This window comes from Poecilia reticulata, chromosome 6, assembly GCF_904066995.2.
Source record: "Poecilia reticulata chromosome 6, P_reticulata-male-v2, whole genome shotgun sequence".
NCBI classification, from domain to species: Eukaryota; Metazoa; Chordata; class Actinopteri; order Cyprinodontiformes; family Poeciliidae; genus Poecilia; species Poecilia reticulata.
Genome location: NC_088835.1, coordinates 6,283,359 through 6,302,175, shown reverse-complemented (window position 1 = coordinate 6,302,175; position 18,817 = coordinate 6,283,359). Strand labels below are relative to the sequence as shown.

At 39.2% G+C, this 18,817-nt stretch overlaps 3 protein-coding genes and 1 non-coding gene across 4 annotated transcripts in view; all 4 read left to right on the top strand.

The window, feature by feature from the left end:
- pik3c2a (phosphatidylinositol-4-phosphate 3-kinase, catalytic subunit type 2 alpha) overlaps positions 1 to 1,973 on the top strand; it is a 49,259-nt gene extending 47,286 nt beyond the window's left edge. Inside the window, exon 33 of the mRNA XM_008410783.3 lies at positions 142 to 1,973. Coding sequence (XP_008409005.1) covers positions 142 to 324 — 183 coding nt within the window. The 3' untranslated portion in view covers positions 325 to 1,973. The remainder of the gene's footprint in view (positions 1 to 141) is intronic.
- Positions 1,974 to 3,886: 1,913 nt separating this feature from the next.
- Positions 3,887 to 8,579, top strand: rps13 (ribosomal protein S13). Its single transcript, XM_008410784.2, has 6 exons — positions 3,887 to 4,017; positions 4,528 to 4,576; positions 4,657 to 4,735; positions 7,130 to 7,299; positions 7,413 to 7,513; positions 8,508 to 8,579. The coding sequence occupies exons 1-6, from the start codon at positions 3,995 to 3,997 to the stop codon at positions 8,539 to 8,541; spliced, it is 456 nt and encodes a 151-aa protein (XP_008409006.1). The 5' UTR covers positions 3,887 to 3,994; the 3' UTR covers positions 8,542 to 8,579.
- LOC145552099 (small nucleolar RNA SNORA19) lies at positions 7,678 to 7,806 on the top strand. Its single transcript, XR_014088048.1, has one exon. It is a non-coding gene; the product is annotated as a small nucleolar RNA SNORA19 (small nucleolar RNA).
- A 263-nt stretch (positions 8,580 to 8,842) lies between the features above and the next one.
- Positions 8,843 to 13,010, top strand: LOC103465711 (protein phosphatase 1, regulatory subunit 15B-like). The gene is made up of 3 exons (XM_008410785.3): positions 8,843 to 9,397; positions 10,071 to 11,350; positions 12,049 to 13,010. The coding sequence occupies exons 1-3, from the start codon at positions 9,241 to 9,243 to the stop codon at positions 12,271 to 12,273; spliced, it is 1,662 nt and encodes a 553-aa protein (XP_008409007.1). The 5' UTR covers positions 8,843 to 9,240; the 3' UTR covers positions 12,274 to 13,010.
- Positions 13,011 to 18,817: the final 5,807 nt, after the last annotated feature.

Below are 18,817 nucleotides of genomic sequence, written 5' to 3'. Positions count from 1 at the left end.
TCCTTTAATCTCCATAGATGTGCAAAACGCCTAGGTGGGCCTAGCTCCACCTAGCTCCGCCTTCGAGGACTAAGCTCCTCCTCTGACCTTTTGACCTCTGACCTTTCTCTGTTCTAACTTCTGCTCGTCTCGTCTCCCCAGCTGGTGTACAGCAGCTACAGCAAGGAAACCCTCAGCCTGCGGGAGCTGCAGCTGAGCGTGCTCAGCGCCGAGTCGCTGCGCGAGAACTACTTCCTGGGCGGCATCACGCTCAGGCTCAAAGACTTTGACCTCAGCAAAGAGACGGTCAATTGGTACAAACTGACCGCCGTTCCGTACTTCTGACCCCCGCTACCCAGGCCGACTCTGACTCTGCCTCTTCGGACTACGACGGACGCATTCGGATCATATGGGAAAGGCTGCAGACGGAGGTTTTACTTGAAGCCACTTCAGCTCCTTATGTCAAAAAAAAAAAGGAAAAAAAAAAAACAAACTCCAGAACATCAGGAAACGGATTCATCTTTTCTTTTTGGTGCGAGATTATCAAATTTAAAATAAAGTTGGGAAAGAAACATTTTACAAGCTGAATCAAACTGAGGGTTTTGTAGTTGTTATGAGATTTAAACACCATTTTACGTGTCTGGGATTTCCTGCGGCAGCTGCGCAGCTCTCCGGGTTGTTCCCATATGATATGAATGTGTCGTCTTTCCCCAAAGGGGCAACAGAAGTGAATAACTTACAAACGGGAGCCTCGTTTTTTTTTTTTTGTTTGTTTTTTTCACTCTTCTTACTGCCTGAGAAACTAATCAAGATTGTTTCATGTGACAAACAATCTTCTTATTTTGCCTCCTTTAAAAAAAAAAAACTAAGAGCTGTAATATTTTGTACATTTTCTTATTAGAGGACCAAAACAACTTACTTTCAGAAGAGTATCTATATATACTGATGTTTTATAAGGGATTGAAAGGAGAGACGTTTCAACGTGTCGTGGTTTATTTCCTATGTGAACACATAGAAAACAGTAGGACTGCCCATCAAACTGAATTAGATCAAATCCAAAGTCACTAAGATTTTTTTTTTTTTCATTTTTCCTAAAATGTGCCAAAACTAACAAATCATCAAAAATAAACCACTTACCATAGGGACTGGAGAAGGGTGCCTTTGTTTTTAACTCATGATTTAGCCTTATTATTACTAAATATAATTTCCTAAATAATGTGGAATGTCCTTATGAATAAAAATTGTATCCTGTAAAGCTGAAGTGGTCTGATGGAAGGTCAGAGCCATCAGGATTGTTGTAGCAGTTTTTTATTCTTTCCCACTAAATTCACACTTTGTTCCACAGTTTCTCTTCTTTCACACAGCACACCTTCACAGAGGTTCATGTATAAGCTTTGAGGCACATTTCATTTTTTTCAATAGTTATCAGAAGAAAAAAACAAAAAAAAAACAAATTAGGAGTGGAGTCTATCCTGGAATCTGGAAGTGACCTGTTGAAACCTCCAGCAGCTGAACCGAATCCTCTCCAAGTGCCTACAGAGGTCTAATAATCACACTGTGACCAGAGTAACCGGGCTGAAAAAATGCCCACAATGTCCAGGAGAACCAAGGTTTTGTTTTGTTTTATTATTGTTTTTTTTTATGGGAAAATATTATAAATCCTGATCAGAAACTTGGATGTAAAACATCTTCACAAGAAGGGAATATTATCCTGTACAAGCTCAAACTATCCTCCTCTCTGTGTAACTATGAATCTAAAGTTGTGTTCATATTTAATAATAAAAAAAAAAGATAAAAGATTTTCTTTTTCTTCAGTAGTTTTTACAGGATCTAATATGAACTTCCTGGTTCTGCTCTTTTTAGTAAGAAATCAAGGAGAGTGTGTGTTAACATGGCCAGTTATTTATTTTTTAATTGGTGACCTCTAGCCTAAACGGATCGGTGCGTACTGTAAACTTTCATAAAGCAAATTAAATGTTTTTCAACAAACGCGACATGCTCCTTCCTGCCTGTGTTACGTTTTAACATTGCTGTATAAATCGTTTTAGTTGTGCTTTTGTTTCCATTTTGATCAATGAATCCCTTTCTGAGGCCCATCTGTGCTAATGGACCAGGCGTCACAGTCACCTAGGATTCCTTTTTACATCCATAATTCTACTTCCTGGCTAATGTGTTGAGATGTTCATTTTTTTTGCCATAATGTTCTCTCTCGGTAATTTCATACGTTTTGTAAAGTTCACCAGTTCCTCCTGCAGCAGAATAATAGTACATGATGGTGCCACCCCTGTGTGTCAGATGGTTTCCCCTTTTTTCCCTTGAAATGCGACAATGGTAATTATGACCAAACGTTTAAAGAGGCAGCACTATGTAACATCTGCTTCTTTTCAGCTTTACATCTTGTTACAATATTGTAGTCATCAAAAACATCATGGAGCGTCACCTTGATGTTTTCATGAATGTTTGAGAAATCCTTTCATCTCCATGGCAACCATGCATCGGTGCAAAATGCCTGGGTGGACCTAGCTCCGCCTTCGAGGACGAAGCTCCTCCTCACAGCTACAGTTTCCAAGCTTCTGCCTAACACAGCAGTCCTCAACCCATGATTCCCCCTCTCAGCTCCTTCAGACTAGCCAGCAGCAATTGGCAAACATTTTGTGGAGCGTCTGCTGAGCTCATTAAAGGAGCTACATCTCAGTGAGTGAAATGCTGGTAAAAATTATGTTTAAGGGTTAATAGTGGAGTCATGCTGTGGTGACTTCCTGAAAAAGCAGATTTTAAAGGGACAGGGACCCAATTTCAAGGCATTAAATTAGGAAGCAAAATTTCTGTTAAGTCATATTTGATGTTTCTAGCATTTTTATAACAACCTAAAAAATAATAAAGAACCAAATAAAATGTATAAATATAGATTTAATATCAATATTACCAGGGTTCTAATTTTTTTTTTTATTGAATAATTGCATTAAATTTCCACAAGATGAGAAGTAAATGTACCAGTAACATTTATTTAGATCTATTTCAGTTGATAGGATAGAAACTACATGGAAAAAATATCCCATAGAAGACAATATATCAACTCTTGTAAAAAAATTTATTTTAAAACCTAAAAATAGAAATAAAATGATTGTTCTCTAGAAATGTTTAACATAGTAAATATTTATCAAAAATTGTGTAAAATTGTCATATTTCAAAAATATATTTGCAGTTTTAAAGTTTTATTTAGCTGGACTGAAGGCAAAAATGTATCTTTGTATCATAAAGACTCATGATACAGACATAAAAGGAATGGCTTTAATAAATTGTTTAAACATATAGTCATCTTACTTTTACCAGAAGCCTTTTCAGTTAAACTATACTGTAAAACACATTTGTGTATACAGATACACCGATAGTATATATCTGAGGAGTTCAGACACCTTTTTCTAAATATCTTGTAAAAAAAAAAAAGTTAATTTACATTTCTTTTTAACTGATCTATCTTTCAGCCACATTTTCAAATTATTCCACAGATTGACTCCAAATAATTATGCATGCAATTCTGTGGTAATAAAGTGACGTGATAACATTTATTTGACGCTATGAATTGGTTAACATTCATATTTGTATCTGAGAAAATGACTAAAGCAATGGTTAAGCCGAATTTTAGTTTTCTTATTATTTGTAAACCAGAGCGGATAAATTCTTATGGCCAGTTACATTTATTTGTCTAAAATTATTATTCAGATATTTTTGTTGAATTTGGCAAGAATTTCGGAACAATGATGAATAAGACGCAGCTTTCTCCGGAACGGATCTGATTAAAGATGGAGAACTTACAGGGCATTTCCATTAGAACGATACAACCGCTTTTGAACTTAATTAGGTAGATGTTTTCAATGCTAATAATCAAAAAAGCAGAGCCACTTTTTATGAGAGCGCCTACAGGAAATCGTCTCACGTAACTACGCCACTTCCGACGCAGGCGCAAAATCGTTTCTTCTGTCGCGTGTGCGGCCTCTCTTCCTCTACCGCCATCATGGGTCGCATGCACGCTCCCGGGTGAGCTCTCTTTTTAACATTAAAAGTTAGTTTTAAACGGCGGCAGGTCGTGTTTTGTCTCACAACAACGTTGGTAAACATGTAAATGTCGACTGCGGTGTAAAAAATTGTAACTTTACATTGTTGCAAAACGGGAAAAAAGGAGTATAGACGGACCTTCAGATGCTTGTCTATTTCTAGCTAGCTTATATTAGCAGCTCGACACAGTTGCGGTTCAGAGAAGTGTTACTTTATGATAACATCTTCCAGATTATATATATTTTTTGCCAAAAAAAATCGCCAAAGTCCAAGCACATTTAAGTTGTATAAGCCAAAGTTTCTGAATGCATGTATTAGTCTCGGTGTGTATCGTTAGCAGATGTTTGAAGCTAGCATTAGCCGGCCTTTTCGCTTCCACGAGCTCAATAATGACTTTTTACCGTGTTATTTTCCATATATTAACTATTGTACTGACTGCCTTTAGTGTTTTCCCCAAACTCTTGATTAAATTATTTCTTATCCCGTTTTCAGAAAGGGCTTGTCCCAGTCAGCTCTGCCTTACAGGCGCAGTGTTCCCACTGTAAGTACGCCTTATATTTCTACTGGATCGGTCTTGATGGTCTGTTGTTCTGGTTAATAACGCAGATGTTGTTTTCATAGTGGCTCAAGCTCACATCTGATGATGTGAAAGAGCAGATCTTCAAGTTGGCCAAAAAGGGTCTGACTCCCTCTCAGATTGGTAAGTTATAAAATGTTAAAAGTGCTGAAACTGGTTAGACTGAAGAACTGGTGATTGTTTTAGAGAGCCTCTACGTTCCAGTAATATTACATATTCTTTCTTTTTTTGCTTGCAGACACTTCAGATTATATTAAGATCTTGAATTATCTTACAGCATTTTAAAAGCCAAATGTTTGGGGTAGTTTGTCTTAATTCTACATTGAAATCTGAAAAGCTAAGATCACAAAATAAAAATAAAAAAGTTGTCATTGTTGTCATTCGTCTGTAATAAATCTAATCATTTTTAAAAATAAACCTTAAAGTTTAACCTGAGATTAAGAATATTTTCTTTTTGTTAAACAAACAAAAAAACTCTTTGAAGTTATCAGTTTTGCTGGAATGAAAGTTTTGAGCTAACAATGGGGATTTAAAAAAAAAAAAAGATGAGAAATTCTGTTTAAGATTCCCTTTAATCATTTGTGATGGAACATTAATCACTTGTTGCATTAAACTCAAACCCAGCAATGAGGAAAGATAGAAGTGGCAATTTCATGACACTATACTCAATAACATCTATTAGAGCTGCGTGAAATATCGCAAGATTCATATCACAAAGAACTGCTTAGAGGGAAATAATTGTTGACTAATATAGTTATGGATTTGCATTCTAGATGCTAATTAAATATTTAAAAGTCAGTTGGACAGTTTCACAGCAGTAGATGCTCACATTAATTACACATAAATGCTAAAAAGTCATGGAAGCAAACAGGAGAGAATAAAATGGGGATATATTGCAGCTGATGCTGACATTGAACGATGTGGCTGAGAAATGTTTTGCAATATTTCATATCAATCTATTGATAATTATCAGGATTTTTTTTTTTTTTTTTTTGCTTTAAATATCTGGAAAAACTGCCAAACTGGTGGAGTGACATTTCCTGTTTTATCCACAGTTTGTATTTAAATCCGTTGTTTTTTATTTTATTTTTGAGCAGTAAGTGCAAGGTACTCAAGGCAGGTTGTTGCTAGGTAACACCCACCTTGCTTAGCTGGCTGTGAGAGGTTGAGCTGCCTACACCTCCCAGAATACTGTGCGCTTCTTGATCAGAGTTCAGTGAAATTATTGAATATTCTATCAGGCATATTATCTGTTGATATTGATCATTTGTCTATTACAATATATATTATTGATTTATTATCCAGCCCTCTGCCACCCCGTTACTGACTGCTGGACTTTAGGACACCTGGCAATAAATTCAATAAAATGCCATACTTGGATGTGTTCAAACATGGCTTAGTTACTATTGTTAACCTGTTTTTATGTGTGTGCAGACTAAAATTTAGGAATGGCTACAAGCGTCTAGCCTTTAGCTGGGATGGGAATAAAATTAAATCGCAATCCACAAGATAAAGATTTGGTTAATATGAATTTTCAGTTTACAATACAATTTTTCATTTTTTGCATTCAGATCCTTGTAGAACCTGATTCTAACACTGAGTGACAAAACTCGAGACACTGATCATCAGTCAATATATATATATATATATATATAGTTTAATATCAAATATCACATTTAGCACAAACATATTGACACGATTCGATGCTCTGAGACAGGTTAGAATTAGTTTAAAATGTTTTTTTTTTATTTAATAGTTGAGATGAGCTGCTCTCATCCTGCGTAGGTGGAGAAAACTATATAGCATTCAAAACTGTCAATTGCATCATAAATACTGCAGTGACTTGTGCTGGGTAGATTGGAGTTTTCAGACTTCATGTGGTTCATAAAAAGGAGCTTAATGAGATGCCTGACTAAACTTTTTTTTCTCTAGGAAAATTACATTTCTGCTTCAAATCATTTAGCATCTGGTTTGACACCTGACAATTAAGTTGCTGTATAGAAATATTCAGAGTTCACAGTCTATTATATTTGTATGAACAGATTTAAAGAAAGGCTTCAGAAAAACTGCTAAATTGCAGCTAATTTTTTAGTATTTCATGATTTACCCTTTTCTGTCTCATCAAATTATTTAACTACAGAGAGAAACGAATACTGGACAGACCAGGACAAAATGTTTGATATGAGATTAATTCAAAGCTGAATGTTCCAAAACATTTGTCTTTGTCTCTAAAAGTATTTTAAAATTGCTACTTGCTCAGATGTAAAGTTGTTAATGATGTAGAAATTCTGTCACTCATTGTTTACATAACATCACCTTCCTAAAATAATGTCTTGTTTTGTTTTTTGCCAAAAGATGACTGAGGCCAAAAAAAATCGCATTGGACAAAAAAAATGACTGTGGGATTTATTTCAGGAATGTGACGATAATCCAGCCTTTCATTTTTGCTTCACTCAGTTTCTTTGTGTTGGAGTCTCTGGCTTTCCAGTCATTTTTGCTTGTCATTTCCCTGCTCAGGTGTGATCCTGAGGGATTCCCACGGTGTTGCCCAGGTGCGTTTCGTCACCGGCAACAAGATCTTGAGGATCCTCAAGTCCAAGGGTCTGGCCCCTGACCTGCCTGAGGATCTGTACCACCTCATCAAGAAGGCTGTGGCGGTCAGGAAGCACTTGGAGAGAAACAGAAAGGTTCAAATTTTGGATATTAAACAATATTAAAGCTTGTTCTTGTATTTTCTAAGGTCTGTCTTTTTAATTTCAAAGGTTTCCGCTGTAATTCACATTCTTTTCGACGTTTTCAGGATAAGGATGCCAAGTTCCGCCTGATTCTCATTGAGAGCAGGATCCACAGACTGGCTCGTTACTACAAGACCAAGAGAGTACTGGCCCCCAACTGGAAGTAGTACGTATTCCCTGTTTACTGAGACGTTCCTTATTCCTGCTTTAGTTGAAGAGTTGACTATATTTCAGAATATTTGGTAAAATTAACTTGAACGTTTTAAGTCTCTCATCTGGTAAGAAAACTTGACAGTTTTTTATTTGTAGTGCGTTAGATGCTTTGAGGTAATGCACAGTTCATTGTCCTGCTCTTCACTTGTTAAGAGTTGTGATATTTCTGTTGTGCTAGAAAAAGCTGGAGGTAAATTAGCAGAATGGCTACTTGGTGCTGTCTCTGCCAGTCCCCTTCACACATTTCAGTTCATGCTGGTATGTTGTCATAGCTGAGGGACTAGTCCAAGGGTCTGTAGCTGGTGGTTCCAAGGCTACGTCTGGCTCTAGCCAGCTTGCTTTTGTGTGTAATTTACCTGCGCACCATTCTTTTTCGTTGTTTACTAGCTACCTATATCTTATTGTTTTATAAATATGGCATGGACTTGCTCTATAAATTACTTTTAAATCAAAGCAATAAAATATTTTTTTTATTTAACAAAGAACATGTCGATGACATTTTTAGAACGGGCAATATCCTGTTTGTCAGGCTATTGCCAGACTAGCAGGATATTTGACACTGATAAAAAGCGAGTTGTCCTGCAATATTAATAAATTGCTATTGGAAACTTTTGCATTTGCTTACATTAATAAACATTAAACTTAAATATTAAACTTTTTTAGATGCAAAATTGTACTACCTGATGCAACTGTGGTTTGAAATTTACAAAAATGTTACTTGAGAGAAATACTGGTGTTTGAGTTGCTGAACTTGATGCCAAAGGCTTTTGTAGTCATCATTTATTTGAAAAGGTTGCTCAGTCTTGACCTAAACTAATAAACAGGCATTACTGTTTTTTATAGACTTGCAGCACAATATGTCAAGCATGTGTAATGTTTTATCTAACATTATCTTATGTATGGTGAGCTGTTGCAAGCTTTAATTGTAATTTTTTTTCTTTTTACAGTGAGTCCTCTACAGCTTCTGCTCTGGTGGCATAAACTCAACCCATTTGAATAAATAAAACAATTTAAATTCATTAATATGTGATTGTCTTTATTTATGTTGCTTAAATACCCCCTTAAGCCCACAAAACATATAAAGGTTCATTATTACTGTGTGGTTGCTTTTCTGTTTATAGCATTGTTGGCTCCAAGTCATGTTTTTTGCGTTAGCTGAAATGAAACGGCTTCTAGTGATGAGAATTTTGTTTTTGATTAATGTGAAATTCTTGCCTTTTCTTTACGTCATCTTGTTTATAACCTACATGAATATCAGGGGCTGCTAGGAGGACTTTCCTGGTTACCGTGGAAATTACGGGCACTTTCTATGCGTCATACGTGACTGTAAGCATGAGCTGGGTTCTGAGTCTGATTGACAATTGGCCTGTCCAATCCACTGCCAGACGTGTCGACGTCACCGCGTGTATTTAAGGACTTCTGTTGCAACAACAAGACACTCACTCCTACTACAACGAAGACACAACACTAGAGAAACATGGCGTACCTGTTGGAGCGAATTTGACGAAGGAGCGCAAAAATGGCAAAAACCAGCCAGAGAATGAAGCGACAACACTCGAGCGCATATCTGTCACCGACACATACGCGGAGTCTGTTGGTTTTGGACGAGGAATACCAGAATACGTGAGGATATTTTTAGTGACGGTGGCCGTAATCCGAGAAGAAAGAAGTGGGGAGAAAATGGCTCCTACAGTCGCGAGCGGCTCAGAGCAGACGGCCATGGAGAGGTTCGGCGGCGGAGGGATGGCGCTTCTTCCCTGGACAAAACAAATGCTCACCGTGCTGTGGGAACAGCTTCGGTTGCTGGTTCAGGTCATCTATTACACTTTTATTTCAGGTAAGTCCAAGGCAAAGTGACGAGCGCGTTTTCTTTCTTTTCTTCATTTGATACATTTTCTCAGATTTAGCGACAGGGAGATATTTTTGACATTTGATTAAACGGGAGGTTACGTTTTCTTTTGTCTGTATTATGCAAGAAATATTTCACGTTGTGTAAGGATTTTTTTTTTCTTTGATACATTTTTCCCAAATTTAGCGAATTTATTGAGACAAGAAATTAACTTAAGATTACCTACTTTTTTTATATACTAAAAAATGTGCAACATATATTCAGCCTAGTGGTGTATGAGTTTTTATCATTTGGAAGAAGAAAGTAACTTTAATACAGTTTAGGTCCATATTCAGGAAGGCACAATATAAAATCATTGTTTTTTAGTGGCATGTAAGCTATAGCTGATCTACAATTCAGCTCTTGACTCTTATAAACCAGTAGACTTCTTTCCTGAAAGTCAACATACTAGGAAACTGTAAGAAAAAAAAATATTAGTGTGTAATTTCCAAAATGAAATTGGAATATAAGTAGATGTAGAGAGAGCAATGTAATGAGTCATGACTGGAAATGGCTGTGATGTAAAAATGTGAAGTATTGCAAAGTGATGGGATTAACTTCCACATAACCATAATTTTTACTCCTGGATTAATTTAGATACTCGTATTTTTCTGTTCTTCAGTTTTCCAGATGTTCAGGTTTGAGGTCCACGTCAGAATCACAGACGAAACAGGCGAGCACATCCAGCACATGGGCACGGCCTCCAACACTCCCGAATCCTTCCTGTTCTCATCCTTGTTCGACGGCGAAAACGGCGTCATGGTCGGCGGTTCCAACCCCCTCTCCAACTTCTGCGCCGACGTCGGCGATCCGTTCGCCGGGAAGGCCACTGCCGAGGCCCTGCTCTCCAGCCTGCGTGCCGACGACCTGTGCTGCGGCCTGGTTGACGACTTTGTGTCCAGGACGGGCGGCGCTGACGACGGCCTCTTGCTCGGACACCAGTCCACCTGGAAAATGGGCTTCCCCGGCGACTGGAACATCTTCGTGTCCAGCGACGGCTGTAGCTCCAGCGACGCCTGCCTCAGAAGCTGCGACAAAGCTTTCAAATCCAAAGAGAGAGCTTCCAAACAGGAAACTTCAGAGGAGGACAGAAGCTCTCAGTGGAGCAGCGAGGAAGAGCCCAACGTCGTGGAGTTCGAGAGCGAAGAGAGCAAGGAGCTTTGGGAGTCTCTGTCGAAATCCAGCGATCCGTACAATCCCTTCTTTTTCTCCGCCTGCATCTCGACCAACTCTGAAATGGGCAGAAGTAAAACCGACATCAAAACCTGTGGCGACGCAGACCTGAAGGCCAGTGAGGAGTCGACGGGGGCGCCGCGGCTGAACGCGTGGGTGTGTCGCTCTGATAGTGAGAGCAGCTGGAGCAGCTGGGCCGGCTCCGAGTGTTCCAGCCCCGACATTGACAAGGAGGAAAGCGACAAGCTCTGGGAGTTCTTCAGCAGTCCAGAAGACCCGTACAACCCCTTATACTTCACTGCCAGCACAACCAGCAGCCCCTCTCTCCGAACCAAACCCCCCTCAGCTTGTAAACAAGCCTCACTCCCCCCACTTCCTCCCAAAACCGACGCCGAGACAGAGAGGCAAAGCAGTCGTCCTCCATCAGAGGACGACGACAACGAAGCGCTGATCTGGGAATCTCTCGGCCAAAAGGACGACCCCTATCACCCGCTGAACTTCAAGGCTTGCCTCCAGAGTACCTCGTCGTCGCTCAAACCCATCGATCCAAATCCGTACGCAAAGACCAGGAAGCAGATAAAAGCATCCAAACCTGCTCTGCCGGACAGAAAGTTAAAGCAGCACCGCCATCAGGACAAAAGACTGGTGCCGTGGAAGAGACCCGAGCCGACGTCTCGGTTACCTGCTGAGGGAAAGACGGAAAACAAGGCCGGCACCAAGCAAAAGAAGGTTCATAGACTTTATTATTTCAATTAAGATTTTAAAAAAAGATGGGGAACTCGGTGAGCTGAAGAGTAGAGTAGAAAGAAATATCCTTTATGAGCCCTTGAAGATTTTTACTGTGTAACTCGTAAAACATATCATATTGAGTAAGTTAACTGGACAAAGGGAGTGTCTGCTCTTAATGACTGAAAGGGAGAGATAAGAGTTATTTCCTGTTTCAGTGACACATGCTCAGCCACTGTGGGTTCAGCTGAGCTGTTTGTTTTTGTCGATTAGCAACGCCTCTGGTCGTCATGACTAATCCTGGTCATGTGACTCCAGCGAGTCAGGAGAATTTGACTGTGGTGCTGGCTAGGTCAAGTTTCAGCAGTGTTGCAAAACCAGAATATGCAGAGCTAGTCAAAGTCAAAATACTTGGACAGTTTTCAGTTTGTAATATTTATACTTTGAGATATGACCCACTGGTTCTCTTTGTTTCCTTCTAAGGACTATAACATAAATGGGAAGAAAAATGTGCTGCGTCTTTTAAATTGGCTATTTTTTCTTAACTAACCCATCAAGCGCCATTTAGAGTGATCGACACTAAATCAAAGGAAAATGGCTCCATCTCGAGATTAGTGCAACTTTAAAAAACTAAATTTTTAATGAAGTTCTCTAATTAAAAGAAGTTAAAAAAAAAATTCCCCATTCTTTTTTTATTGCAGGTGCAATTTTCTCCTCTGGTCCAAGTCCACGTCATGCGGACCTGGCCCTTCGCCCGCCAGGCGTCCCGTAAAGGTCACTGGGAGGAACTGGCGAGAGACCGCGACCGCTTCCGGAGGCGGATCGCAGACACGGAGCAGGCCGTGGGCTACTGCCTCACCCAGCCTCACAGGGAGAAGATGCGGGCGTACCTGGACAGTGCCTTGAATCAGACGAAGGGGTCCTGAATGTTTCATTTCTTTTGTGGATGAAAAAATAAATTGTGATTGGTTGCAATGCAACAGTGATTTTTTTGTTGTTGTTATTTTTTAGGCCAATTAGAAAATTTGATGTTAGGCCATTTTAAATGTTCGGTGTCAAGTTGAACAACTTTGTACCTCAAGAGGTTTTTTTATACATTGTGTAACTGTTGCACTGACCGACACTTTCTCATGTTAACCTCAGCATTAATGTGTGGAATGTTGTTTTTTTTGTATGCCTTATATACTGACCTAGTAATGTAACCAACTAATGCTCTGTGGGGCTTTTCGTCCTTTATTTTTTACCATTGGCTTGAAGAGTTTCTACTTGTTTTTTCTATGTGTGCAGAAACCACAGCGGTGAATGTTGAGGTTTAAATAGAGAGTGATGATGTCATCAGAAAGCAGAGCTTTACGTTACAAAGTGTTTTGAGAACAAATATATGTAAGCATGATGGAAACATCGACTTCTGGTGCAATTTGTGTTGTGCTGTTGATATATTTATTGCGTTGATATTTATGCTTTTGTCTTGTTTTTTATGTGTATTTATACTTTGAGCGCTGCCTTTTCACGTTGAGTGAAAAGGCAAGTTTTTGACGAGACTCGGAACACTTTGATCAATGTGACCCACTCAGCTCCTCATGGTAACATCATGTAGCTTGAAGTTTGTTGGTAGCAAATTGATTGTAGCTACATTGTTCAGTCAATAAAATTTGTCACAGTACCTTGCGTTTTTTTTTTTTATCATCCTGATTAAAAAGGTGGGCAAAGTCAGAAGGTGAACTATTAAGTGTTTGTGTAAGGAGATCTAATGCACAGGTTAAATTTTAAAAAAAGGACCGCTGTGATTCACAAAATATGACCTTGAGTAAAATGTCCAGGGTGTTTACAGATAATTTGAAAAAAACAAAAACACGTGTTTAACATGATGGAGCCTCATTTAAAAATGTAACTAGACAACCAAACCGTCCACTTCTAACTAAAGCCACATTCACTCAATCACACTAACAGATACTAGCGACCTCCGGTTAAATGCTTTGCCCGTCCATATGTGACTGGGAAGTTAATATTGAACTTTTTTAAAAGGTTTTTTCTTACAGGAATGTTAAGTTGTGAGAGAGGGGGAAGACATGCTGCAAGCGTTGACGTCGTTATGGTTAATGTGTTATGATACACCTACCTAAGGTCGCGCGCTCTACCGCTGCGCATATGACTCGAGTGGTTTTCCACATTCTCATTGAGTTTAATTCTACTTTGATATGAGGCTTAGGTAGTACTTAATATAAACAGTTAATTTATTATTTTACAACAACAACAACAAAAAAACGTTCCCAGAATTTTAGGTTTTTGTAGATGAGGATATACCAAGTTGATAGTTGTTAGGCTCGTCACTTAGTTTGCTTAATGTAGCTAAAAGACAGCATTACCTGTACAAGACTGACCAGTGGTGTCTCTTCGCTGTTCACACCACGACTGTCGGCAGAATGCGGCTTTCATGTATAACAACTAAAAAAAGATTAGAGTGTTTCAACCGACTGACTGACAATGTGCAGTAGGAAGTAGGGAAAGACCCATGCTGTGCCAAAAAAAAAAAAATCCAAGTATTTTCATTTACAGCTGAGTTAATGTCTTTAAATTGATGTCGATGGTGGAAATTTTCACCAGATTTGAGAGCAACTTCTATAAATCTACAGGAAACATTGAGGGCGACTCCATGACAGCTGAGAGAAATGAACACCTTCAGCCCCAGGCCTCCTACCGTCAAACAGGCCGTTTTAGGAACACTCACTGAAATGTTGTATACATACAGACGGCAGAGGTATTTTAATTGTATTATTATTGAAAAGTCTATCTAATTTTACCAAATCTTTGCTCACATTATGGAATAAGATCTTCTTCAATCTTTGCAAAGAAAAATCTCAGATCTCGTGTTTTTTTTCACCTGCCTTCAGAGGACAAGGTTCCTTCATCACTTCCTTTTCATGCCCTTTTGCACTCTTAACACGATTCCTTCTTTGTCTCTCTCCCTCTCTCTCTCTCTCTCTCTCTCTCTCTCTCTCTCTCTCTCTCTCTCTCTCTCTCTCTCTCTCTCTCTCTCTCTCTCTCTCTCTCACTCTCTCTCTCTCTCTCTTTCACAAGCTTCTCGTTTTCCCACTGGGCCTGATGAGCCTCTGTGCATACAAACTGCTGTAAGGCTGTCATCAGACAAGTGTTGAAAACACAAGTATGATGAAATGATGTTCCTGAGGGATGAAATCAATTAGCGCGTCTCAGCACCATTCCATCCCCGACAACGTGGTGCAAAGGTGAGCAATCAGCCGTCAGCTGTGACAACTCAGCAACATGTCATCTGATGCTCCCACCCCGACACCATCCTCCCTTCATGCTCAGTGTCAAACAGTGAAAACAACAATGATTCTTTGCACCATAACGGGTTTTAAAGGAAGCAGAGAGCAAATCATTGAAACACAGCTTTCAGTTTTTTTATGGAGCTGGAAGCTTTGAACAGTTCTACATAGAAATCCACTCGTCGCTGACTGTTGCCAGGCAAATATCTTGAGCAATTGTTGAGTCTTTAAGAAGCAGTTTTCCTCTATGAAATAAAAAAAATAGTCCCCATCTCTGAAAATGTCAGTCTAACTAAAAATAATTTTCAAAAGATATTTAAAAAAAGCTCTCATGTTAGTCCATTAATGTTCCACGAGCTCTCTTTGGACTATGTAGATTGTTTTCAACAACGTGACGATGGTCGTTGTCCTCTGATTGTTCCAGGACTCACAGGTCACTGTGAACCTTCACCCCGGAACTGCTTCTGTCCTTTACTGTTCTATTTTCTCCACTTTCGGCTTCTATTTTAGCGGAGCAACCTACAATTTTCAGCACTTCTCCAGCAAACATTTTAACAATAAAGGCCAACTGGTTCGTTCACAGAACAATGGATCGCTCTCAGTGAAGATCACGCGCCTTTGAACTCAATGATTCAATTGAACAGAAACAACAAAATGTTTAAGTGGCAGCAGGTGAATAAATACAAACACAACCACTTTGTTACATACATGTGGAAATATAATTTATTTCCAAAACTAGTGATTGATGTTGGACTCCAGTTATTTTAAGCACGACTAGGTCTGGACTTTGACTCTTCTTACATTTGTATTTGCAAAAACGAAATAAAAAAATGAACATTTATAATTTTACAACTGCTTTAATGCACTGGTTAGAGTTGGTTGATCTCATAAACCCTAATGTGTTGCATTAAAACATAAAAAAAAGTTAAAAGAACACAAATACTTTTGCAAGCTACTGTGAATAAGATGTAGTGTCCAGTTTAAATCCACTGCAACCAGATGGCTGTAGCAGGTGATTTCACCTTTGACCCCACATTGACCAGATGAGTACCACCACCTACCGCCTCCTGCACCTTCATTAAGGCCACCCTTTGCTCTCTTCCTTTTCTCAAACCCACCCTGCTTTGCATCTCTGTCTGCGTCTTCCTCCTCATCAGTATCATAAACCGGGTGGCCCAGGCGACCCCCGTCTCTAGGCAACGGGATGGAGCAGCGAGGCGTTGAAAGGATTGCAGGTGATTGCAGCAGTGGTAGACTCAGCAACAGCAGGGGCAGTGGGTTTTCGCTAGCACACACACACACGCACACGCGCGCACACACACACACACACACACACACGCAACTCCACACACATGTGATTGCCTCTGTGAAGCCGCCTGCCAGAAAAAGGGTGTCTCTCGGGTCACAATTAAGTGATGATGCAACCTACAAGCAGCTATTGTGTCTGACAGCAGCTCATACAGGCAGACTACAGGAGACGCTCTAGACTGCTGGTGTGTTCTTCCTGGGAAGACAAGAACATCTCTCCTGACACTTTGTTAGAGCCTGTGGTGCCAAATCCATCCCATCGATCCGCAGTTTGTGTTGTTCTGATTCTTCTCTATGAGCATCAGAATTACAGGAAGCTTGAGTAGCCAGACCCTTCATGGGGTTCAGTAGCATTTTTGGGGCTCTAGTTGAATTTATTTGATCATTAATTGACAGGATGGTGGGTTGTTGATCATCACGGTTGGCGTCTATGACTGAGGCCTCCATATACGGCTCGCCCTCTCAACCCCTCAGCCACCGCCTCGAAGATTTTCTTTTTATATCATTCTGAGAAACCCTACAACTTTTAAAATCAACAGAATGATGTAATCAGTCATCAGCACATCAGCCATAGCACCACTTTCTACTTCCAAAATACTCATTGCTTCGTGTGTCTGACCCACACCCAGCGTCCGACATTGTTGATTTAAAAGAGGGCTTAATGGATGTAAAGCACTCATTGAGCCACTGGGGGGCGCACAGCAGCCTGGCTGATACGTGACAGTAAACACTTCATCGTCGCTGAGTGATTGAATCATTGCACTGAAACCAAAGTTCAGCTTTGAAAACTAAACGAGATATTTTTAATCTCGGCCATGTTCTCAGGTTTCCTCAGTCGCATAAGTTACAGATTAAGAGCTCTTTGCATATTCTTTGGCCAACATGAAAACGTGCGACTCTACTGCCCCTTGTGGCCAGTTTTACAACAACGTTCTTATCCCTCAGTGAGAGCCGACGATGAAAAAGAACAGGAAACTGTCTGGGAAACATTCATTTTTGAAACATCTATTTAAATTAGAATATAACTAACACACCATTAAGTCCACGAAGAATTCTCCAAAAATCTTATACAGTAAATAAACAAGAAAACTAAACCAGGTTACATAATGTATCTCTGCTTCGTTCAGGATTTATCATCTCTTGGTATGAAATATTTTTTAAACAAGTGACAACCTGGAAGACGTAAGAGATGATAACATGACCATATTATGATGAAACATTTGTCAAATAGGTTGAAAACCGACAGATAAAAAAATAGTGAGCGCATCGTCTCTTCAGTCTCCACTAGAGGGAGACAGAGTCAAGCAGAAAAGGGGTTTTTTTATGAGGTTTAGTAAGACATTCTAAAAGGCTTTTTAATTACAAAATTTAGCTGCAGCACGTGTAAAGTATTTTACAAGCATTCTGTGGTTTTTATACAGTATAAGCCTTATTTACTGAAGAGTCCTGACAATTTTTTTTCTGACGTTGATTTTTCACGTCTACAGTTTAATTTTGACATGGTTTTCACTTTCTTGCTGTGACAGCCCAGATATTGATTCCCATTTATTTTGGCCATGTGAGTTAATTCGAAACCTGTGGAAAAACCTCAAATTGTTTACTAGAGAGGAAAAAAGTCTGTCTTTCTTCTCTCTTTATTTTGTTGTTTGGATTTGAAAGAAAATATTAAACTTATTGTAATAAACGTCTTTTTAGTCTTATTGAAATTTCACATTTGAAAATGAAAAGTACCTAAAACCCAGACATTACTATGAACACTTACATTATTTTTTATGTAAAATAATGTCCGCCAGGTTCATTCTAACCTGCACAATGTGTTATTGTTTTAGTTCTATTTAGTTGACATACTTCACTTTGACAAACGACTGGCAAACCAGTACGTCTAACTTTTAAATGAGTAAATACATTAAAAGATGATATTCGGATCATTACAAATAGACGCAATACTAAACTGAAAATCATTTTTTGGAGTATTTTGTGTGACATAGTGCCTTTTAAAAGTGTTTATGCTCCTTGAATCTTTGAATATTTTAGATTTCTTGGACATTTCAGAAATGTAGTTTCTTACAGACACAATGGCACATTATGACACACCATTTCCACAATATAAATGGCCGTCTTGTGATAAATAACATGTTAATTCATAATGTTATGATTCAGTCTGTTTCACTATACTTAGAACACAAAAACTCCCTCTGGGATTGACGTTTTTACACTCTCAGTTGTCAGAGTTGTGGAGACGAAAATCTTAACACCAAAAATTGCAAGTCTCTCTCTTTTTTTGAGAGAGACTTTAGTTCCTTTCGAGTACAGAGTACAAAGTTCACGCTCTAAAGCTTTAAGCTTTCGACTCTCCTTCAGGTGATCATTTGGATGGTCTCTTTCTGAAATCAGGATGCCAGTGCTGGTTCGGTGAGCTTCTGTCGGCCTGTGGGCTTGTAGACAAGCAACACACGGAGTTTGTTTGGAGCAGAGTCATGCATTATTCACAGATACATTTACATAAAGCACAATGGGCGAGAACAGTGCCAGAAATGTCTGCGTTGGGTTTCTGTGTCTCAGAACCTCCCTCTGAATTTCTCTACCACGGGAGGTTGTTGTCGCCGCTCACTCAACAGATGTTGACGGATTGTAAACAAGAGCTCGGACTCTCAAGCATTTTCTCTGAAAACCTTACAACACCATAGAGAGAGCAAAGGGAGGGCTGTGTAGTTTTTGATGGGCATTTATCTTTGTAACAGAAGTTTCTGTTTACCATAACTTTAAGTTGAGATTTGAAGGAATGGACATTGAAAATCAAACTCTTAGTTTATCGCCATTTTCTTGTGATTATGAAGTTTTGCTAGAAGTCATTATAGACGATAACGAGCTCCGA